General features: G+C 43.7%; 1 protein-coding gene across 5 annotated transcripts in view; it reads left to right on the top strand.

The window, feature by feature from the left end:
* lmo7a (LIM domain 7a) overlaps positions 1–24,055 on the top strand; it is a 37,954-nt gene that overhangs the window by 1,895 nt on the left and 12,004 nt on the right. For 2 of the 5 annotated variants that reach the window (XM_035534539.1, XM_035534545.1), the window contains exons 3-17: positions 1,819–1,889; positions 3,937–4,006; positions 7,399–7,505; positions 14,700–14,730; positions 15,239–15,352; positions 16,133–16,328; positions 17,153–17,390; positions 17,757–18,035; positions 18,345–18,623; positions 18,926–19,081; positions 19,457–20,197; positions 21,315–21,344; positions 21,812–21,926; positions 22,481–22,623; positions 22,943–23,870. In XM_035534539.1, coding sequence (XP_035390432.1) covers positions 1,819–1,889; positions 3,937–4,006; positions 7,399–7,505; positions 14,700–14,730; positions 15,239–15,352; positions 16,133–16,328; positions 17,153–17,390; positions 17,757–18,035; positions 18,345–18,623; positions 18,926–19,081; positions 19,457–20,197; positions 21,315–21,344; positions 21,812–21,926; positions 22,481–22,623; positions 22,943–23,870 — 3,498 coding nt within the window. The remainder of the gene's footprint in view (positions 1–1,818; positions 1,890–3,936; positions 4,007–7,398; positions 7,506–14,699; positions 14,731–15,238; positions 15,353–16,132; positions 16,329–17,152; positions 17,391–17,756; positions 18,036–18,344; positions 18,624–18,925; positions 19,082–19,456; positions 20,198–21,314; positions 21,345–21,811; positions 21,927–22,480; positions 22,624–22,942; positions 23,871–24,055) is intronic. The other 3 variants (XM_035534553.1, XM_035534557.1, XM_035534562.1) reach the window with 3 other exon arrangements.

The following is a 24,055-nucleotide window of genomic DNA, read 5'->3' as shown; positions in this document are numbered from 1 at the left end:
GTAGACTGATGTTTCTTAACTAGCACTCACTGACCAGGAAAGTGTTTCACACATGGAGTCAGCATGCATTAACATTCAGTTTAGTATGCCATTTTGTAAGGATTAAAATGTCTTGATGGCGTTAACGATAGGTTGCACAACATGTGTTCACACAGGTCATAAATCCTTATTCTTCCTGATGGAATGAACAAACAGCTTTGTGCTATGGTTGTTTTGCGAGATGTGCAACTCCTTGATATGTAGGTTTTGTATCACATAACTCTTTACAGCAGTCATAAAAGCTTTACACCACAGAATGAGAAATAAATATCATCAAAAACCCTCTAACTGTAAGTCAGTTTGTCTTTAATGGATGATTGGAATTTTGTTGAATAACTTTAGGTTGATGATTTTTTATTTTTTTGAATGGTTGAAACTTACTATTGCATAGTGTGCATAAGCAGAATAGAGATGAATATTTATGCACACAGATATGTGCAAGTCCAGCACAGTCTGGTGATTTCCCTGATATAACATTTTTAAGATGGTAAGTAACTAAATAAGTTGTTTGAGCATGTAAATCATTGAAATACACAGGACTCCAGCCCTCTAGGAATGACTCTGGGAATCCCTGTCTTAAACCATGGAACTAAAATAATAAGTTGTTGAGGCAGCTCACAAAATAATGTTTTTTTATATGCAGTAATTGGTTCTGGAATGATTAATACCAAAAAGAAACACAAGGGGTCAGGATTTCTTATAATTAGAAATGCAGAATGACTTTGTAAACCCCTAGGTGTATGAGTTGGTTTACAGAGGCATATTTAAGAAATGTATTAGCATCGCAGCAGTGTGTTCATGAAACAGTGAACTGATTTAAATTGGATCTATGATAAAAACACGACAGTTTTCTCAAAAAGTTGGCATGTATTGTATTAGATGAATCTGCACTTTATGGGAATGCCAGGATGAACTAAAACTCCCTTTCTTGTTTTTCGTTGGCAGTGTAACTGGATCTGGAGAGAAAGTGGCAGCGTGGGCCTGCAAATCAGTATTGTGAAAGAATGTTGCCATTATTTTGTTCCACTGTTGCTCTAAAGATATGTTATATGCTCTTTGAAGCGGTGCATATAAAGAAAGAAAACAATGAGTGAGCCATGCTCAGAGGATTACTTTTCGGGCAGCGCCTACCGATCCCAGCTTAGCCAGTTCTACCTGTTTCACTCACGGAGTCCTCCTGATACAGCCATTGCCCCATAGTCTGCACGGCGAGCCAACTAGAGGTGGAGCTGTGGTGTGTGGTTTTTTTTTGTTTGTTTGTTTATTTGTTTTTTTAAATTATTTAAATAATTAGAATAGTTATTTTAGCTATGTTGGTTTGTGTTTATTGTGACTGTGTATATTTCCATCATTTGTGAGAATATGTGGAAAGTTTAATCTTTTAAGTAGATTTTTGCACTAATGAGTTGATGGACTCAAAATACATATGACACAAAGCCGACTAAAACCCATCCCGTACCATCTGGGAACTGGGCCACACTGACCTGTTTTACTTTCAGGAGGGCATATGCTAGTGCTACATGCTACACTGTCCTGGTCTTCGACTTGCAGATCCTCTTGTTCTCTGTGGTTTGGCCACTGGCCTCAGTGAAGAAGTGAAGTTGGCTGAAGGACTGGGAGCAAATGGAGGCAAAACCAAGCTCTTCGGGAGAAAACGCATGCTGTTGGTGTGCCGGTCATTTCAGGATAGCTGGTTAAAGTCTGCATCGTTCCTATAATTGCACACCTTTCCTTCTTACCCACTGGCTGTTGCTTCCTGTGTTTGTTCTCCCCTCACAGGCAGTTACTAAGAAGAGGTTTGGGAGCAGTAACTTCCGGATTTCTCTGCAGAATGGAATGCTCTTGTGTGAGTAAGTAATGCTATTTATACTACTGTAGTTCTACAGCAGTGAAACTTAATTGAGTTGGTTCAGTGTTGGTGCTTCCCTCTTCAGTTGTTTTAATAAGTGGTAAATAATTCAAGCATAACTCAGTATGGTGTATGCTGTGTAGCACTGATGTTCCAGAGAAATTATTGTTTTTGTGTAATGTATAGAAGGGATGCTTTGTCCTTGTACTGAAATAAGAGATTACATAGTTTATTACATAAGTACTTTCAGGGGAAATAACTTTAATATATAGTACGATGTTGTCTTGAATAACACTTAAATCATGAGTTACTGGAATTGCACCAGTGCTGCTCTAGGAGCTTGTGGTCAGCATGCGTGTTTTGGAACTTGCGGACAACATGCGTGTTTTCATGGGTGCGGTGCTGTTGTATCTGTGGTGTTTTTGTTGCTGTTTTGAAAAGCCCTCTTGCTGGCATGCAAAACTGCCCTGCCCATTCCAGTAATTCTTGATTGGGGCTTTAGAAGCTATGCATTTTATCTCCAGGCATTCAGTCACCCTCACACAAGCACAGAATAAGGAGGTGTGTGTGTGTGTGTGTGTGTGAGAGAGAGAGAGAGAGAGAAAGCAGGATGAAAGCACGGCTAGGAGGAAGGGGTGTCTAAAGGATGGCTTTTGATGAAGTGTTGCATAATGGCACTGCATTGTGTTATTTGCTAATTGTTATTTTTATATTGACCTTTATATTGCTGATGTTGCAGAATTTTCCAATATGCAAATGAACAAGTTACATATATCTATATTTTCAGTGCTGCAAGCATCCAGTCTGAGTATTCTCTGGGTTTTGCTAATGCAGCAACATGAGCCATAAAATAAATAAATAAAAATGCTGTTACACCAAATGTATGTTTAATATATTGCAAAGCGTATTGCAGTTACAATATGTAGCAGTAAGACTGTAGCTGAATACCAGTGTCAGTACTGTGCAGCACTGTATAGCGGCAGGCCTTGCAGGGTCAGAAAGGCGAGCAGCTCTGAGCTTTGAGCCATGCTGCTGAGACACGTGGCTCTGGTGCAAGCTCAGGACTTTGGCCTCCATCTGTGAACTTGACGGGATGCTTCTAGGATGAGGCGTGGGCGGCAGCACCTCTGGATCGACATGCTGCTGTCAGAGCAGTGACTCAGCAGACTGACACAGCCAGTCCACTGCCCTCTCCTCAAGATGTTTGCTACTTCATTAACACATGCACTGAGCCAAAAACAGTGAGGTTTTCACACTACTTAATATCAGAATGGCCAAGCTGCCTAAAAGCTGTCTGCATCCAGCGTTTACAGAGTTTTTATCCATATAAAAATACTGCTGAGATCTATAAAATGACTAAATGTTACTTGCAAACATGTATATATTCAGTAAAATCACACAACACAAATGTATGTACTTTGGCTACCATTCATAATTTTGCATCTTTGACGTTTGCTGAGTGTTACTAAGAGCTTTATGCAGCTTTTGGATTAAATCCCTTCTTTTAAATCACCACTTTTGAATTAACTAGTCTAAATTGGTTTAAATAAATCTGTTCAGACAAAGAAACAATGTCAGATGTAGCTCAATTCTGGCGATTTTGCTTAAGGGTCTAGAAATCTAGTGTCCGTTTTCCCTCGTTTTCACTGAAGAGGTTAAAGAGCTAGAGACATCCTTCTTTCAGTTTGGTTTTTAAGAGTAAATGCATGGAATTTAAACCACAACTACACACATAAATCATCTGAGTATTCCTCATTACCCTGCATACAGTCTACAAAAATGTGGCATTCACGTCTTCACCAAATTGCAGCAACTCTACGATTTACCAGTTTTCCCCACAAAGTATCCATGTTGGGTAGAAAGCTAGTCTTGGCTCCAACTTCTTTCAACAGACGCTTGCCCTTTCTTTTCAGGTCATGAAATGACTTTGGAATCTAAAGGCATGTGTTAAACATTAAACATCATTAACAGGTAGCAGATGCACCTTGCTGCTTTGTTTGCTGTGACCCTGCCTATTTTCTCTTTCTCTCTCTCTCTCTCTCCTCCAGTCTAGTTAACAAGATCAAACCTGGTATTATCAAGAGGCTTAACAGACTTTCCACACCCATTGCTGGCCTGGTAAGTTCCTGTTATTTATTACATTTTTTTAAAAGTGGAAGCATAAATGTGTACATCTCTGACCCTGAGGAAAAAAGTGTGGAAATATTGTATAATATGTACCATTCTTATTGTTATATGAATGTAACTGCCAGAGTAGCTGATGTAGAGTGGGCAGAATCTAAACATGAGTACGATGGGAACAGCTTAAAGTGTCCTGGCCTCCTGTAACATGACTCAGCACCCTTATGTAAAAAAATCTTTAATATTTCTAACCTGGCTGTATCTTAATGAGACGCTTCTGATGTGCAGAATTTCTTTTTGCACTATTACTGAGAGACAGTGAAGGATGACATGGTTGCCTTCTGCTGCTGCTGCTGTCATTCCAGTTGCAGACAGTCCTGAAAGATTTTCCCAAAGAACACAAAAATGACTCAAGTTAAGACTTGTATGTACTGAGGGTAGTGAGGTTAAACTGCAGTAATGTCGCAAGCTTGTTTGGTAGCCATTACCCTTTAAAACAGTGGGATATTTACCAAGGTAAATCTGGATAAGCATCTCTGTGTCCAACAGGCATTACAGCGGTATTTCCTGAGGTGGTTCCAAAGCTAGAGTTTGCAGAGTATAAACTTTCAGTTGAGAATTGAAATGGCAATGTCCTCGGCAAGGCTTGCTAAAGAAAACATTTAAAAGCATACCCAATTTGGAGTGCATTTTTGTTTCCTTTTGAGTGACTTTATCATGAGAGTGCTAAACCAGGGCAAAAAAAGTGCAGAGCTGTGTTTGACTGATCAAATCTATTTTTTCCACTGAATGAAAGACTCTTCCAAGACTCTGAAACCATAGCAGCATTATTACTATGCTGTTTGTCAGTTTGCCATTGTTTTATGCTACTTGTTTTATGTGCATAGGCTTTCAGTCAGGGACAATGAAGGCTCATTAGGGTGAGAATGGAAAACTGTGGTTTAGTGCACCATTTACTGACTTTTGCCTGGGTGTGCTTTGCAGTATCTGCTGTTTGGTTTCAGCTTGTTCAGTTTTCCACAGCAGAACATTCCACGTTCCTTCAAACCCCAAAACTGTGGTTTTCCTCGCGGTCCCACTGGGTAGCTGATCTTCCTTTTAACAATCTGGAGAGGAAACCTACACTTCTGTGCTGTGCTGCTCAGCCACATTAGAAAAGTTGGTCTGTATCATCTGTGTTTTGGGCTTGAGCTGAGGAATGACTCCAACAGGCTTCAGAGCTCTGTAATTGAGCTGGGTGGATATATCTGAACTAAATCTCACCGCTGGGAATAGGGACCTGACAAAATAGATTATCTGGGTTTTTTTCCAGTAGACCACCAAGTTTGTTTACTTCATAGGTTAAAATTGTGTTTATTGTTTGATCATTTTATTGGCCCCAGTAGTATATTAAGGGTTATGTGTCAGATTTTATGTTGGTACCTTCTTCCTCATTTAACTTCAGTAATTTGATGTACAGAGGGCTTATATAAGAACATGTTTGTGTGTTTTTACTGTCTGTACTGACAGTGTCAGTCTGAGCTCTCTTAAACATGCATGTTGCTCTTATTAATACTACATGATTTACTTTTGTCTTTGGAGCAAGTGGCTGACATTCTTAAGAAGAGTCTTACTAGTTACCTGTGGGGATTGCAACTGTTGGTCATGGCCAGCATTTTTGACAGGATTGTGTGCACTGACTACAAAGTCATTGTGAGATGCTTTCAGTGTCATTATCTCTGTGATTTGAGGCCGAGTATTTAATTTGAACTTGCCTTGGTTTTGGATGGTAGACATGCTAAAGTTTATTACAAAGGACTGCTCTCTGTGAATTATTGGGCTTAAATAAGGACTTCAGCTATGGAAATGTTGGATAGATGCTGTTTCCTTACTAATTAAATCCTTTCATTTATACTTGCTTGACCTTGGTAGGAGTGGCATGGTTGAATTGAAATGAGTGAATATTCAGCAATAACAATTTCTATGTGGCATTTGTGGATTAAGCAAATCTATTGCAGACTTTGTTTCTACTCCATGAAACAAAAAGTCTGCAATAAAATTTATTTGGCCACAATGGCTATGTCATGGCACCTCCATCGGATCCAGAGAACAGGTGACTGCACAGAGCTCCTCCTATGATCTACCTATTTGGGACCAGCTAGCATGTCTGTTACCATTTCTGTATTCCTGCCTGTTCCTTTCTAGGAAGTTCTAGCTCAGTGATGAATGTACTCGACTGCCAGGTCGTCATCTGGCAGCTGGGATAAAAGCTTCATCTAAATGCTGTTCTTGCTCTGTGAGCTGATGAGGAAAAGGAATAGTGATATTAAATATAAATTCTTAGAGAGATTTTGCATTCTTCAAAAGTGAATATCTAGATGTCTGACGGATGAGCTGTTATTATTTAAAGTAATTTTTATGGAATGTTTACCAGACTTCAGAGTTTTTGTCCCATCACATAAAACAATTCTTTCCTGTAAACCAGGGTCTTTGGTGATAAATGGTGACCTCTGTCCACAGCTAGACGATAAATTTAACTGTCATTTAGGAGAGAACTGTTGTTGATCAGCGAGTGGCGTCAGATTCAGGAGGTTGCACTGCCATCTGCTAATAAGCATGTTGCTGTGTAAATATAGACCACAGCACCCCGTGATTATTTATGGCTACATTAAAACTATACACACCAGCAAAGAAGGGTTGGCTCGCACATGTCCAATGTGATATACTGATGGTGGAACACAACAAAGTAAAAGAGATTTAACATAATTTCTAAAATTGCACGTCAGCTAATCTAGATGTATGCAAATACACACTATTGTGGATGTAAGCACACATTCGGTGTGTAAACAGCTGAAACAGGAATTTCTTTAATAGGTGGAACCTTCAACCTTGTGGAACAATTGCTTAGGGGAAAAATAGTTTGAAGTTTAAGTCACCCTTCGTGTGTGTCATGGCAACCACATGTCTGCAAAATAATCCACCCCCCTGCTGCTGCCACAGGTATGCTGCCGAGAGCCACAGAGATGTTTTCTGGGTGTGAAGAGGAGAGTATGGCTGAGTTTGTGTGTGTGTGTTTGTACTTAAGAGGGGGCAGGGTGGGTGAGTGTATATGAGGGCCTTGCTTGACAGGGGGAGGGGACTTGGAGCGCTCACATACAGCTACAGTTCTTGGCTCCACCCCAAGGACCAGCTCCTGCTGTCACAGGCCGAGTGACAAATCAGTCACCACAGCCCTGCCTTCTTGCTGTATTGTCACTTTATTTGCCACCTGAAGTACGTCCTCTCCACCTCCCTGAGCTCACAGGAGGTCTGAACTTTGGCAGCAATGATTTCTGGACTGTGTGCCCAACAGAATTCTTGTATGATTACAGTCTGATTTGACAAGGCAGGCACATATTCTCTGTCAACAGGACAACGTCAATGTCTTCCTAAGGGCTTGTGCCAGGCTAGGACTGAAAGAAGCTCAATTATTCCACCCGGGAGATCTACAGGATTTATCCACACGCGTTACCAGCAAGTAAGTTGTTTTTTGTTTGTTTGTTTGTTTTGCTTCAGCCGTGAGCCTTTTCAGTTTATTTAATTAATTTGATCCTCTTCCAGGGTCAAACCTTCCTGCTGTGACGCTAAAGAAAAGTGAATTCTGTCTGGGGGTTCAAAGCTTGTTTATTTTGAAAGACACCCCATGATGTCCACATGCCTGTGTAAAGTGATCTTGTGTTACTGACCCTCAGTTTAAATTTAACTGAGCCCATTATCAGATCTACAAACCAACAAATCTGTGACTCCAGACAATAGCATTAAAGGCTTAAAACTGTAATGGGGAAATGTTGGGGTGTTTTGAGATTTTTGAATACTAAGCTTATGTCCATTATTTACTTTTTTTTCCCTTTCTTTTTCTAAAAGGAAAATTATTTTTTAAAAAGCAAAATGAATATAGGTGCAAGAGGGTGGAAGGGAATGCTATCTCACTGACCATGAAACTCTGATAAGGCCGTGGTAGCGATAAGAGGAGATGTGCAAGTCTAATTCAGACCTACATGTCAGGCCTACTAGAACCTGGAGACCTGATCTGGAAATGCTGCAGATAATAACAGCAGCAAAATGTTTGGAACTAATTTTTAAAAGTGCTGATGTTGTGGTGGTGGTGGCGGTTGTAGTAAGTTTAATGAAGATAATGATGATGACTATACCCTTAAAACATCTTTTTTTTGTGTGTGTGTGTGTGTGTGTGTGTGGCGGGGGTGGGGGTGGGGGGGAGTTGGGGCAGGTGTGGGTTTGTGTCTGTGTGAGTGCTCGTTATATTGTGCTGTGCTAGCTTTAGTGTTTTCTCCTCACCTTTAGTCTAAGGTGCAATGAACCTGGCATGTTGAACAACCTGTCCAGGTGTGTCTGAGAGGCAGTGGTTTGAACCATGACGGTGCTGCTCACAGCCAAGCAGCTTTATTTCACAAATCACTTACTAAGCATGACGGATTCATATTTTGTTCCCTTATTTTATAATAACTCAGCCTGCCAAACTACTTATTCACTACTATTGTACTGAGCTCTGGCATAAAACAGCCCATTCTAGTACTACTAGCTTTCACTGGGGTATTGTGCATTTAGAACTGCATGGTGATTCAAATGCAGGGAAGAAATGTAGTTCAGTTATGAGAGTTTTACTAGGAAGTAGTGAGAGGGTGTTCAGAATCAATGTTACGGGGGAAGATATAACAAAGCCAGCTCTGCTGCGTGACAGTAACCATGCCACACCTTCCAGGCCCTAGTAACCACACTGATCTGCTCCCTGTGGAGTGTGTGTGTGTGTGTGTGTGTGTGTGTGTGTGTGTGTGTGTGTGTGTGTGTGTGTGTGTGTGTGTGTGTGTGTGTGTGTGTGTGTGTGTGTGTGTGTGTGTGTGTGTGTGTGTGTGTGTGTGGTGCAGGGGGTGGAGGATGTCTGCCTACTGTCAGGTATTTGTCAGAGCAGGCAGTATACTACTTCTAATTTTAGAATGGGAAGGTCAGTTTGTGATGGTGCATGGGGTAGGACCTGATGACTAGCAGGTTCTATACTTTAGCTTTTCCCACCTTTTCTGTCTCCAGGGGTGGAACTTTACGTCTCCCACTAGACAGTCCTTGTGTTTACAGATATGTATGCTGTGTTTTGGTCTGAATGTTGTGCTGGGAGTAAGCTTTGCTGGGTGTAGGCCAAATGCGTGATCACCTGGAAAGGTTGCGCTGTTCCTCTCATCTTAAATGTTCACATTTATCTTAAATGTTCAATTACTGGATTTTTGTGGACTAAAATGCATAATGGATGAACACTGACTGTTGTCCCACGTAGCAGAAAAAAGTAATTACTGTAATAAGGCATCGCTGTGGTTTTCTGCCAGTGAAATGCAAGGTTATCTGGCCTTTTGGAACTTCTGACCTCATGCCTGGTGTCACCCAGAAGGCAAAGTGGAGCTGTTAACTGGACTCAGATAAGCTGTGCTTCTGTTTATTATGACTCATCTGACTGTAAAAAGCAAGTGTGTCAGTGAATCTAGCAGCTCCAAGCTCTGCTCCTCCTCATTATATCATTAGTGCCGTAAGAGGGGACCCTATGTGCAGAATGAACTTAGTCTTAGATGTTTACTGGACATGAAAATGACATGAAAGAAAAAAGACATGAAAATGGAAGACAGGTATATTTTAATTGGTTGGGATGGGTGAGATGGAGGTGTAGGAGGGTGCTGGAGAAGAGGGCATTGGGCAGTTGTGGTACTTCACCACCTTTTTATATATGTATACAAACAATGAACTGTGTGACATTACTAATGAAAAGGAAAAAATAAAATATGAAGTCAATGTCCCCATAAAGGGGTGGGGGAGTGTGCAGCCAAGAATACTGGTCTGGCATTAAAAAAAACAGCACTTTACAAATGTCCACCAAGAGCTTTTGTAACTCCAGAGCGCACACTGCTATTACTGAACAGTGATGACTACTGATGTCTGCTGCTTCACCTGTGGCTTACCTGGTAGAGTAGGTTGAAGAAGGTACCAACAACACCAAGGTCATGGGAGCACATGCTGTCTACTGATGAGTTGTTCTGGAGAAGAGCATCTGCCAGATGATGAAAATGTGAATCTTCAGGGTGTATTGTTTGATTTTCTCCCATGTGGAACTCATATTTCAGTTCAACACGTAGATGTTTGACATGAAGGCTCACCACCTGTGAACTGCACATTCTCTTGACAGAAAGTCAGGTTATACACAATCATAAATTGCAGTTCAGAGTCCTTAATTGTTGGTTGTCAGATGTGAACTTTGTACTTGGATCAAATATGCAGTATGCTAGCCACTGCGGACTGTACAGATTTCCTTGTTACCTACTATTATGTAATATTCCCGTTGATTAAAGTATGGTATCTTTTTGCATTTCAATAAAATACTATCTATGTGAGGCTCAAAAACAGCCCTATTGGACATAATAATGAGGATAAGCTCTAATTCTTGAATATTGGCTATATTTTTAGATATTCTCTTCCAAACTTTTTTTCAGGCTTATGCTTTGCTGTTTTTAAATGCCTTCCTCCAAATCCGAGATAAAATAACCTCAAACTCAGATGTTACTCATGCATGTTTCCTGCAGAAACTTTGTTCATGGCTGTTAAGGTGAGAGTTCAAGCAACCTCATAATCCATAAACAGAGCCCTGTTAGCCACAGCTATGGGATATCAGAGAATTCCAGTGCTGCATGAGACAGCCTTGTAACACATCTGTGGTTCTGATCTACATTTTTAGGCTCTCATGACGATTCACAGAGAAACCTATGGTCTTAGACAGCAAGTACTCAGGATTTCTTATTTCTCATAGTCTTTCTGTGGCTTTCAAATTTGTCACAGGTCCAGTTGTTTTCAATATTCATTTATTATGGCATCAATTATTGATTTAATTTAGTGGATACTTGATATTTAAATTAGATTATTTAGGGAAACGGTAGCTTTCTTTATTTGAACTTAAAAGCCATAGACCTTTGGGCTAAATTCTGTATAAATCCAGCTACAGTTTTCCAGCTACTTTTTGTCCTATAAAAATATTACTTGCATAAAAAGATTTCTCCAAATTCTCTCAGGGTAATAGAATTTTGAAATATGTGTACTTTCTGGAAAATACTTCAGTAAGCTTGAGTCACTGATGCTGCAGTATTTGCCTAAGGTTTTTCATCATTTGTGTGATGGCTTTGAAGTTCAGCTTCATTTGGGATTTTAAATTTATTTGAAATCTGTGTGCTCCCTTCAAAGGCATTCAAAATATTGAAATGGCATACTTGAGCTAAAAGGAAGGACAGACACTGCAGTGAATGTTGTTTGCGCTTTGGGCATGTGGGGCTGTGAGGTTGTCCCTATCACAAGAGCACTGATCAGCTTGTCCATTACAAAACAGGGAAAAGGCATTATGGTGAACTGCACGTCAATAAAAATCCCTTTGGGAACTGACTGTACCATAACCTGGTGAGCAAGGGCAGAGTTTGTGACTGTTGACTGATTATAGGTACTCGAAATTGCCAGTTTCACTATGTTTGCTTATGAATAGTAGGGGCTGGTGAGTAAAAGAATGAACCAGCCTCTCACGGACATATTTGTGACGTAACTACAGACCTTCTCTGACAGTCTTTCATGTCTGGCAAGATGGTGAGCTGGGAGGTGAAGTTTTGGCTTATTCTTAGTAGCAAACCTCATGTGGTGGCATTTGTTGGGAGTTAACATGTGAGCATTCTTTAGGAGCTGAGTGTTTGAGCAGGGCTTGGAGGGCACAGTTGCCCAGGTATGCATGTGCACACACCTCTTACTTCTTCTACTCAGCAAATTATTCTAAACGGCGGCGTTGATGTTTCATGCCTGATCCTTCCCATCTTTTGTCCGGAGGTTGCATTTGGATAACTCAACAGGGTTTGGTGAGGTTTGACTGGTCTCAAGGTTTACGTTGTACAGATACTGAGAATGGGTGTTACTCCTAATATCTAGACAATACGCAGGATGCTGTGTAATTTGAAAGTAGTAGTGTGGGATGGAATGCGTTATTGTGAGTTTGATTCTGTGTGTTGGCTGCTCCCTTTCACCCACACAGTGCTTTGTCATGTGTGCACAATTTACATGTGCTTCACTGGTTTTGGCTTTCTCATAAATGACTCATGCAGCATGAGTCACAGAACATTCAGAGAGCATCATCATTCTACACGCTTGACTAAAATTAATAAGGCATTCCATCATACATCACTTTGAAAAAGATCTCAGTGAGTCGATTGCTGCATTCCCAGATGCACTTTGTGTTGGTGCCCTGAGGGCTCTTGAGCTGCTCTGGCGTTGGGCCACTCAGGAATGCTAACTAGGTTGTTTTCCCATTCAATATACATGTGCCCCCAGAAGCATGTAGGAGCCTGGCTGTGGTTTGGATGTTTTTTGGCCCATCTCCCACTTTGTGGGAAGCTATCGATGTAAACACTCAGTGCTACATAGTGCACACAGAATTCTTTGCCATGAGCACATAGCTCAGCCGAGGGCACTGTGACTTACTCTATGATACCTTTGAGCAGTCTAACATGGGATTCCACAGTAAACACACACATTGACAAATTCATATTGACAGCATTAGATATGAGAATCTTTGACCTGCAGTACTAAATAGTTATTCACATTTTTGTTTGAAATCCCAAATTTTACCCTGCAACGTAAATAAATCAAACAGTATTAAGATGCGTTATGTAAAATTGCCGACATATCTTCTTAAGCAGCTTTTAGTAGCAGACACACCACATTTTATTACAATTTGGTTTTGTTCTGTCAAATATCTAAAGTAGATATTTAATTATCCTCTTCAACCCCCCTCCTTTAGCCAGTTGGATGTAAAACAGAAAAGCACCAATTAAATATGTAAATAATAATAAAAAAAAAAAAACGTTTTAATGCAAAATTGATAGGTTTGTAAAATGCGCCCATTTTGTTGTTTTAATTTTTTTCCTTCAAACCAGACCTCAGAACTCAATGGGTCATGATGGTATAGAAGATATCACCAATATGAAAAATCTACAAAAAATAATTAGTTGTTTTGACATGATGGTAGCAGTTCTCTACTTGTGTATGCTTTTTAATAGAAGTGGCTTTTTGCCATGAACAATAGTAAATGGAAAAAATTGGATGCATTTTGTGGATTGTAACATTTTTCTCCTATCCTGACATTTTCAGCAGCAGTAAGACTCAATGACTCCAACTTGTAATTTTGTAAAATATTGTCATTGACCATGAACTCAGACAAATTCTTGCACCAAGTACCGGCTATGACTTTTTTTTGGGGGGGGGGGGGCGGACTTTAAAAGAGTGGAGCACTGGTTCCTGATGTATTTTTACATCTCTGTTTCACATGAGTAAACAGCTACTCCGTGGGAATCCATGGGCCAAGTTTTAGCTGTGAGCAGAAGGCTTTCTCTCATGCTCTGCTCTTTGAAGGGTTCTTTGGCTTTTGCAGGGCTCTTCACTGCTGACATGGATTGTTCCTGAAGTCCCCATTCCAGAAGCACCATGAATGTGGACTTTGACAAAGTGCAGTATTTTTACTCCCCCACCATCTCCCCACTTTTATTGTGGTAATAAATATATATGATTGGGCTGGATGAATGCCTCGTTTACTTCACTTCACCTGAATTTGTTCAGTTACTTGTGAAAAGTGAATACGTCACTATCTGCTCTGAGTGAGGTCATCACTGAGTTTCTGTGGTTGGCTGTTGTGGTCACAGTTTGACTTAGTTTCTTTTTGTTCATAAAATGTGCTACTGTAGGAATGTTGCCTCTGTACAGGAGCTGCTGCCACTGTGACTCAGGTGTCAGGAACTAGGGTCACACCTTGCCTGCCTAATTCTGTGCAACCATTGGGGAAACAAACCAGGATGGCCCTTTACCGAAGCTGAACTTCTCGATCACTGTGAGATCAAATAGAAAACAAAGATCAGTGCAGTACTGGCCATGGACTGTCTTGAAAGTTATGATTCAAACAGTTATGATTAAAAACAAATCTTAGTTGGATTTTTTTTGGCTTGTATTGACACACCTGTAGATTTATTGAGGTGACAGATACTGCTGGATGTGTAAAGGACAGTAGTTCAATCTGTATGCTTGTGTGATGTAGGCTGGCTGCATATCACTAGGATGTTGAAATAGTGGAGTGAGAGACTCCACATTTATCACAAACCTATGGTTGTTTGTGATGTCTCATTCAAGCTTTTGAGACAAAGTGCTTTAGCAATAGTCTTAGCCACACTTTAATGCTTGTTCATAAGAACTGGGTACAAGGGCACATGCAGATCCAACACATTCCCACTATATTCCTACTGTACTACATACCTTCTACACTTTTTTCATGCTCATACCTACACAAAGAGACTCATGCATTTCATAGCTCCCTGTTTGGGGATAGGAGAGCAGAGGGTGATGACAACTTTCCTGACTTACTAGAGTTGGATGTTGTGGTTGCTAGTTTTTCCTGTCATAGTTGTAGCCTGTGTGACTCTGTGCTGTTTGCACTCCTGCACCCAGTGCATGCAAGGATATTTTTGTGCAGTGCTGTGGGGCAGCCTGGCACTACTGACCAGGCTCTCACAAGGGATCACTGGCACCCAAACAGGCTGGCTATTCTTTTATCATCCCCATCCCTGACTGTTAGCAGTTAACCACATGCTCCTCTCCTCTCCTACAGGCAACGGGAGACCAGCAGAAGGCTCAGAAATGTAAGTGCAAATGCCACTTGCTTGTTTGTTTGTTTTTTTGGGTGTTTTTGTGTCAAATTTTAATGTTCATGACCTAGTCAGATTATTATGCGATGCCTTCAGAGGTCATGCACTGGTGTCACATGGATTGTAGCATTTGACCAATGTGAAATATAATGGTTATATATATATAGTACTGGTTGGTGAGGTTTTTTTTGTATGTGGTGTTTGTTTTAAAATCTATGCTGTCAAATGCAACCCTCACCACAATATGTTCAGGTAGTGGTATGTGGTTTCTTAGTTGCCTAGTATTGTGTAATTGAGTACTATACCACACTTACTGGAATGTGGAGATCAAACTAGAAACAATAGCCCAAGAACACCCAGCTCGTAGAATAAAGCTAAGGCAGATGGTGTATAGAAGTTTGTTTGTTTGTTTGTTTTTGTTCCCCCCCACACTTATTCTTGTTTCTGACAGACATATTTGCATTCAGCATTCCTGTGAATATACTTCTGTATTGATTTACAGGTTCTGATCACTATATACTGGCTGGGAAAAAAAGCACAAGTTGATCCTTTATATAATGGACCACACCTAAACCTGACGGCGTTTCAGGGGTTAATAGGCACAGCACCACATAAGGTAAGACCCTCGTAATCCTGAGACCATTATGGTAGTTTTCTCCCTGTAAGCGCCAAAGTAGCCATCACCTGAAGTCCCCTTTTGTTCTCCAAACCCTCTGGTATTTAAAACAAATGTTGCTGAATGGAGCCAAGTGGCTGCATGGCAGGACCAAAAACCGAATCTAAAAACGCACAGAAAATCATAGCATATCTGCTTCGCTCAGTCAGTTATTTTGGTCCTGTTTACTTACTCTTGTTATGTAGTAAAAAGACCACACAGTCAGTCGCAATCGGAAATCACTCTTAAATCACATACACAATGTACTACACCTCATTTTTCCCCATTGCTGTCAAGTTTACTAGAGATTTGTGAAATGTATTATATCGAATGCATATGCTAAGTCAGTAGTCAGCCAGTGCAACAGCAGCTGGCCTGGGGCCATAATCCTGCCACTGAATGGTTGCAGCAAGTCAGAGCATAGTTCAAACAAGGTGGTCAGAATGAATGGCAGTCTCCTTGATGTGTCTATGCAATGTCTGTCACAATGAGCTCAAGATGGTCAGAACAAAACACAGCAGCAAAGTTTTGTATGCATTCAGTCTCATTGATGTGACTGGAATGGACAATTTTCTAAAAGTGATCAGTGTCTGTGGGCTTACTGAGACAGCAAACTGGGAGGCAGTAGATTGAGAACTGAGAAACGCAGCCTTTCAACTGCTTGTGCTAAAGAGCTGAATCATGTTTGTGTGTGTGTGTGTGTGTGTGTGTGTGACTGACACCTTCCAACGTGCTTGACAGGCATCAGAAGATTGTCCGCCTGCACCGAGCAGTGACGGAGACAGTGGCTTTGGACACAGCTGGTACTCGGACAGGCAAGAGCTCTTCCCAATACCAGGCAGACACAAGAGAGAAGACTCACTAGACAGCTGGGATTCGCTGAGCTCCAAGGCTCGCGGCACATCCTCAGACACCACACTTAAAGACAGCAGCGAGGGTGAGACAGCCAGCCTTCTGTGGACATCAGTCAGCTTTCATTTCTTAAGCTTCATTTCTGTTATCCTTACCTTCTTTCTGGTAAGTTTTTGTTCATACAATATGTGAAAGTGCTCTGTGTTCTTGCAAGAGAAAGTTGCACACTGGTTTTCCTAATACTTGCAATGTTCAGCAGCATTTGAAATAGATAGATATTTGACACTGATCGTACAAATATCTGCATTGGTTGAATGAAAATCTCAAAATCCCGAAGCTAATGTTCAGCAGGTGAGGGGCATTACATACCGTTTGAGTTTGAGGAGGTTCTTTTTGTAAAATGCGCTTAGCAATTTCTTTTAGAACTAGTGTTTAGTGCCCTCTAGTGGTAAGCTTGGTCTCTGGAACACACTGAAGGCCACACAATACTGTTCAGAGTGGGTTTTTTAAACGCATGCCTCCGCTCTGTGTGTGATATTCAACTGATTCTTGTTATTTTGAGACATTGCAATTACCCTTCCTTCAGACTGTCTGTCTGAGTTCTGTGTCTCTTCCTGAGGCATCTCTGAGAGTTGTGGTTAGTCGAGAAAGAGCTGTGGTGACGCTCTGGATTCAGTCTGAGTTCACCTCAGTGAGACATTCCGCCATGATCCACACCAGCCTGTAAATGAGCCACGCTCTGTTCCCACGGTTACACCATCCTTGTTTTTACCATAGACAACTGTGTGTGTGTGTGTGTGTGTGTGTGTGTGTGTGTGTGTGTGTGTGTGTGTGTGTGTACCGGGCAGGGCGGGGGGGGGGGGGGCAGGTATAGAAACAGCTCTTACCCGTCTCTCTCTGTCATTCCAGGTTGTGGTAGTGACTCTGAGGCAGAGCAACGATTCAGGATGTCTGAGAACTATCGCCGCTCACAGGTGATCGCACCGAAGGCGGTCAGTCAGTTCAACCAGTTCCTGCCAAGCAAAGACAAGACGACATCAGGATATGTGCCAGCCCCACTGCGCAGAAAACGGGCCGAGCGCAATGACGACAACAGGCGCAGCTGGGCCAGTCCCATTTACACTGAGGAGGGTGGAGCGTTCACCAGGTACAGCCAGCCTCTATACAGCTCGTGTTATAGTGGTGTTTCTGGCAAGGGCGATCCTGGATGACAGCTTCATCCACTGCAATATGCAGTCCACATTTACTGCATGCAATTTTGGAGTTTGGCTGAAAAGTAGGTGTTATTTCTGACGACGAGACCGCTTCCAGCATGTTTACTCTTTTTCTCTGAGGAAAGATTAAAGCTCAGCTTTGTGCGTGAACAGATTTCTGGAAGCTGGCATATGTGGTTTTTATCCAGTTGGTGTGATTGGTTGTGGCCAGAAGGAACCGTTCAAATGCCGGTGCCTTCTCACCTTACTCTGTGTCCTTGTGATATGCACGTGTGACTGCTCCTGAACACCAAACGCAGGGGTGACCAGACAGACAAAGGCCCCTCCCCTGTCAGCACCCCTGCTGCCCACCATGCCTGGGTGTCCGAGTATGAGAGCAGTGATTCCGACGCTGACCGTCCGGACCCCGACCTGGTCCTGGATGACCTGGCCAGCCGTAGGTTCCATAATCGTTCTCCTGCTGCCCCACCAAATTTTGCCATACCCATGAGGTCGGTGGCATCCACCCGAGGGGCCAAAACCCTAGGGCCCCTGGTCACTGTCACTAACGTGCCCCAGCAGACGCTGACCTCCCTCAGGTCAGACTCCGCTCCCACGTTCGACACTCTTCCTATTTACCGTTGTCGCCTAGTCAGCGCTAACATGTGCTCTCTCCCCATTTTGAGTTTTTCAGTTGCTGTGACTTTACGTTTGACACCTTTTTGTTTTGGTTTGACTCTGCGATTGCTTTCATTCGGAATATTTTCTAAAGCACTTTCCTGTGGACTTTCCTTCGGCTTGGTTTGATTCTGCTTGGCATTCGATGTGCTCGCTCGTACCAATGGTTTGGTGTGTGGTGACCCGATACAGTATTCAGTGACTCATCTAGTCGACTGTCTCTTGATCAGCGGCGAGTTTCGGCCTGTTCGGACGTCCATTGGAAGGCCTGAAGGTACTGACGTCTGCTTGTATGACTCTGGGGAGGAGGAGGACGACATGGGTTGCGCTGACCCTGTTCATGATGACCTTTATACTCGTAAGGTGGGTCTGGTGGCACAGCCCCCTGCAATGATGTCCTACGACAAATTTCTTCCCAAGTTCTGGACACCTGAGGAGGACGTGCACGTGCAGAAGATCAAGACGGGTTCTCAGCGCCGGCCCTGGTACCGAAAGATCCAAGGGTTCAGGTGTGTTTTGGATGTGAGGGCAAGCTTCCCGCTTCTTCACATAGATGTATATGAAAGCTTTGCGTCTTTATTTCCTTATGCTCAAAGAGCTTTTCTTTAGCTGTCCTGATGGTGTCTTATACCACTGTAAATCTTTTATGGGTTTCTGGCTTGCTTTCTTGGTCACTTCCAGTCTTTGCATGTGTGGTGTTTGTAACATGTCTACTCTGCTTTCCACTGGCTGATGGGCTCTGATTTTTGTCTTTGTGTCCTTTCCCCTCTCTCCTCTCTTCCTTTTCCCTCGCCGGCCTCTCTGCGTCCAGCCGGAAGTCACCCGGCTCCTCCTCAGAGGACTCGGACAGCGACGTCAGCCCCTGGCTCTGTGCGTCCTCTTGTGCTTGTTCTCAGTCTGAGCCCCCTCCCTCTCAGCCCCACGCACCTGACGGCTCCGCAGGGGCCAGCCTCCCCACCACACCCAGGTCCTTATCCAACCCCCACTGGCACTAACTTCTGCTCCGAGCTAATGTGTACTAACAATCATCCTACATTGTTTACTCCAGTTCTCATTCACCTTTTACAGAAGGTAGTCATCTTGCTAAATTACCACTTTGTGTGGATTATCTGTATTTGTGTATAATGCAAATTTAAAATTTCAGATTAACACCGGTTGCTAATTTAAAAGTTTAGAAATTTTTGTTTTGCACGAGTTCTTTCTGCAGCTCTAGTATCCGATTCACGCCGTCTTCTACTCGTCTCCTCTCACTTTGTCCCCTTCTGCACTTGCGTACTGCCCCGGTGCCCCTGCTTGCTCTAAATCTCCTTCTGTGCTCTTCTTCTCTCTCGCACAACCACAGTCCTCCTGCTCAGCAAACCACTGCGCCCCTCAGGTTTGATCTGCCAGATTTCTGGCCGCACCCCAATCCTGCCTCGGGGCCGAAGCTCATTAAGTGTGAGCGATTTCCTCTCCGGGGCCGCGAGCACCCAATGGACCCCTACAACGTGTCTGCAGACATCCTCCCTGATTTGGAAAATGACGACATGTTCACTCGCCGCATGGCTGCCTTCCACACCAGCGCCGAGCTGGCCTGGCTTAAATATGGAGGCCTGCTCCAGTCTCGTCATGCCTCTGAGCCCTGCATCAGAGTGGTGATCCCAAAACGGTTCGGCCAGCCCATCTACCCGGACATTGAGAGGGATGACGTGCTCTACCGCAGGGTCCAGCAGCAGTCTGTGCAACGCCCCCCATTGGGGGCGCCCGATAGCTACCACCCTGTGCCTATCCCTGACCCCGGGGCCCTGCCGCCACACCTTCAGGCCAAGATGCATTGCACCCCATACTGCCCGATGTGGGAGGAGCCAGAGGAGGGACAAAGGCAGAGGGAGGAGCATCCAAAAGAGGACGACATGCTGGTTAGGAAGCTGAGAGTAGGGCCCATCCAGGGGGTGCGTAAACCCACTGGGGCATGTCTGACTTCAGGCAGCACTCAAATGGGTCCCGCCATCCCTCCAGCCCGCTGCGAGGAGGATCTGCGGAAATGGCAGGCCATCAGAGAAGCCAGTCGCCTGCGATATAAGAAGAGGCTGATGGTAGAGAGGTTAGCAGAGTGCTGCTGAGCACAGGAACATTCTCGTGTACCCCTCACATACCTGTCCCTTCCACTAGCAATGTTTGTTGCCTGTAGATATGCATTAGAGTGCATTAATGCTGGCTTAAAATTTCCAATACAATGCATCAATGTAATGCAAAAGACGCTTTGCAGACAGTATCAATGTGCAAATTATACACTTGTTTGAATTCTTCAAAGATTTACTTATATTAAACAATTTTGCTAATATGTTTTAAAATATTTTCACATGTATCAAATATTTATGGTGGACGCTTTATCCATGAACCACCAGACGATATGGGTGTTATTATTCCGGAATGACCAGCTACTGTGTCTCTCTTCATTTTCTGAAGGAATGCGATTGTCAGTTATGTGTTTTTTTTGTTGTTGTTTGTTTGTTTGTTTGTTTGTTTTTAACTGTTTGTCTGGCAAATAAAAACTAATTGAAAGCTTTTGTGATTAATACATTTAAGCAAAATTGCACGTAAAGTCCACTTGTGCATATTCTAGTGGCTCGGCATTGTCTCATGTCCGGGGCCTCACACAGACTCGCGGAGGTGGGAGTGTAAAGACCAAAGCCGTGGAGGAATGTGAAAACCTGACTCACACCTATAAATAAGTGCCAGACACAGGCGCCCTTCACAAGGCTGCCTTTGAGTGTAGTGGCTAGAAATTCCCCATCGCCACAAGATCCAGTGAAAGCTGGCAGGGTCTCAAACTCGACCAGCCAGTGAGAGCCAAGAGAAACACTCCAGTTGGTTGGGTACATGCACACCTGTAATACATTTAGTTATAGCACCTTGACATGTGGGGAACTCCAGTTTCTAGTGACATCACTTAACCTCTCACTTTCCCTAAAAGTGAGCTATTGCTGAAAACCTGTGTATGTTCACATACTTTGGCAGCCACTCAATAATGTGATCATCAGCCCTATAACCTTTGCTCTGCTCTGAGAAATGTCGCGACTAACCAATATGGATCGGTCAGCTTTCTGAAGCGGAATGGTTTTGCGTTTGAGGGAGTGTGTGTTGCTGCGTTGGCATGACCCATTTGGCCGATGCGCCAACCTGTCATCTGACTTGTTTCTGACTCTCTGGTTTCCCAGATTGTTACAAAAGGACTCCACCGGTGACGGGTGAGTTGAGTTCTGGAGTGTGGCGCATTTTGCTTGTGTCTCGCCCCCATAGCCTCTGCTCTATCCTGCTTGGACAAACGCCTAGTCCTTTATAACACTACAAAGTGACCTCAGAAGAGGCAAAAGAATGCATTGCACTCTATTGGGGAATTGTCCCTCCGTGATTGACACAAACCTCCACCGGTAGTGTGTGACATTCCATCTGTACTGAGCAGGTTCAGTGTCATTGCTCACTCAGTTTTAGTGAGTTTGTTATTCCTAGTGCACTCTTGAGTACTAATACACTAGTGTGAGATGTGTCCAGCATGCAGCAGGCTGATTTACTAATTCTGCAGTATGTATTTATTTTAAAAAAGTTTACATAAAGAGACTTTAAAATGGATGTCTGTTTTACTGTTTTGTTTCATTATTTTTGCCACCTCCACTAAAATGAGCAAAGATTTAATGGTTTGTGGATCTTGTGACAGGACCAAGTCCATGAGTGACATCCTGGCTGAGCAGAACGAGTTGAGGAAGGTCCATTATGAAGAGCTGCAGCAGATCCGCACCCAGGTGAAGGAGACCGACAACAAGTGGCAGGATGTGAGTATTGGGCCGACCGCAATGCCAGCACAGCCACACTGCCACTGGGCTCGTGTGTCCTGCCTGTGTGTACCATGATGATTTGTCAACAAACTGCTATCCTTTTCTTCCTTTTTATAGTTGAGCCTAATGTTAGTCATAGTCATGCAGACATATTTGACACAGACATGCTCGTAAGGTCAGAAGCGAAGGGCTACACAGAGAGTGAATGTTGGACTGTAAACACTCCCTATAGTTACATGAACACCAGCGGTCTCATGAAGGATGATTTCTCTGGTCTTGCACGACGGTGGTGTTACATTATGAGGGTGACTGTTATGGAAAAGGACTTTTTCTCGGCACGGCATTTAGGTCACATACGGGGCCCTAATGCACAGGGGACAGACAGTTCCAAGCAAACAAATAGGACACCGTGAAAAAAGATCTAGTCCACTCCCTCCTTTTCTCCCTCCTCTGCTCGCTCTCCTCTGTCTTTCTTTGCCTGTGCCTGCCCCTCTCCCACTCCGGCTGCGAGTGCAAGTGGAGGATGAACGCTACTCTTCCGTCTCCTCCAGGATCTCACCAAGTGGAAGAACAGGCGCAGGAGTGTAAACTCCGACATCATGAAGAAGAAGGAAGAGCGGGAGCAAATTGAGAACCTCACTGCAAGCAGTAGCACCAGGAGAACCAAAACCTTCAAAGAGATGGAAGAGGAGAGGTAAAGTGCACCTGGTGCACACGCGCATTCTCGCAGGCAAAGGCACAAAGCTATGGTATCACTTATCACCCACTCAACATTTTTATAGCAGTTTTATAGCAGTTTTAAAATCATTTTTTTTTTCTTAATTAGCATTAATTAAAAAAAAAAAATCAGTTTGGTGCATTCTCAAGATTTTCCATGTAACACCACTCAACTAGTGACCAGAGGAAAGTGTAGTTGGTTATGCTCATGTGCCGAGTGTGAGAGTGTAATCTAACCCTGACTCCTGTCCTGCCTCTCTACTCCTCTCTCTACTCCTCTATCTTTTACTCTGTAGGGAGGGACGGGGGCCGGGCAGCTTTAAGAGTAGCTTCTCCACTTCTGAAGACCAGGACGTCTTCGAGGAGCTGACACCCAGGACCAGGAAGTTACCATCCCGCAGCTACACCATCGATAACCCCTATGCTCTGTCGGGCGATCTCGCAGCACGCTCAGAGGTGCCCCAGAGGCAGGAGGAGCCCAGCAGCTCGGAGTCGGATGACGCAGGTTCTCCACCCAGTCCTGTCCCCTCCAGCCAAGATAGGAGCAGCTCCCGTCAGCAAAGCCAAGACAGCATCACTAGTAGCCGCAGCCTTCTGGACAACTCTCTTCCCACCCTCAGCATCAGCAGGAGCAGACAAGCAGAGCCCACCAGCAGCGTGGTGAGCCACACTGCGCCGGAGCCCACCAAGAGAGTGTTCAGCCACACCACACCGGAGAACACCAACAGTGAGTTCAGCCACACCGCGCCAGAGCCCACCAAGGGAGTGGTGAGCCGCACCGCACCAGAGCCCACCGGTGACGAGTTCAGCTGCACCACGCCAGAGCCCACCAAGAGAGTGGTTAGCCGCACTGCGCCAGAGCCCACCGGTGATGAGTTCAGCTGCACCGCACCAGAGCCCACCAAGAGAGTGGTCAGCCGCACTGCGCCAGATCCCACCGGAGACGAGTTCAGCCGTACTGCGCCAGAGCCCACCAGCAGACTCAGACCTGCTGTCCCCCCCATGCCTGAACTCATGCAGCCTGATGGCAGGCCGCAGGACCAAAGTCCAGCTCTGTTTAAACCCAATTTGGTGGACAGAAAGCAGGAAGCAGCGGGTCAGATTTCTGCCTCCTTCCCCAGGACATACCAGAAATCGCATTCCGCACGGCTCACCACTGTAGTTGCGCCAAGGCCTTTTGGCACCCAGACCACCAGGATCTCCTCCCTGCCCCGAGCCCCCACGGTAAAGTTCTCTCACACTTGTCCTCACATTCTCAAAGCTTTTTGAAGGCTTTTCAGGAGTGGGAGTTTAAGATATGTTATTGCATGTAACCAAAGACCACCCACCTGTTACAATGTGTGATTTGTTTACAGTGACTGTAATTCAGATTACTCCAGTAGACCAACTGAATTACCATGCTGCACAAT

Source organism: Electrophorus electricus, chromosome 2 (assembly GCF_013358815.1).
Source record: "Electrophorus electricus isolate fEleEle1 chromosome 2, fEleEle1.pri, whole genome shotgun sequence".
NCBI classification, from domain to species: domain Eukaryota; kingdom Metazoa; phylum Chordata; class Actinopteri; order Gymnotiformes; family Gymnotidae; genus Electrophorus; species Electrophorus electricus.
This window is presented reverse-complemented; position numbering and strand designations above follow the sequence as displayed.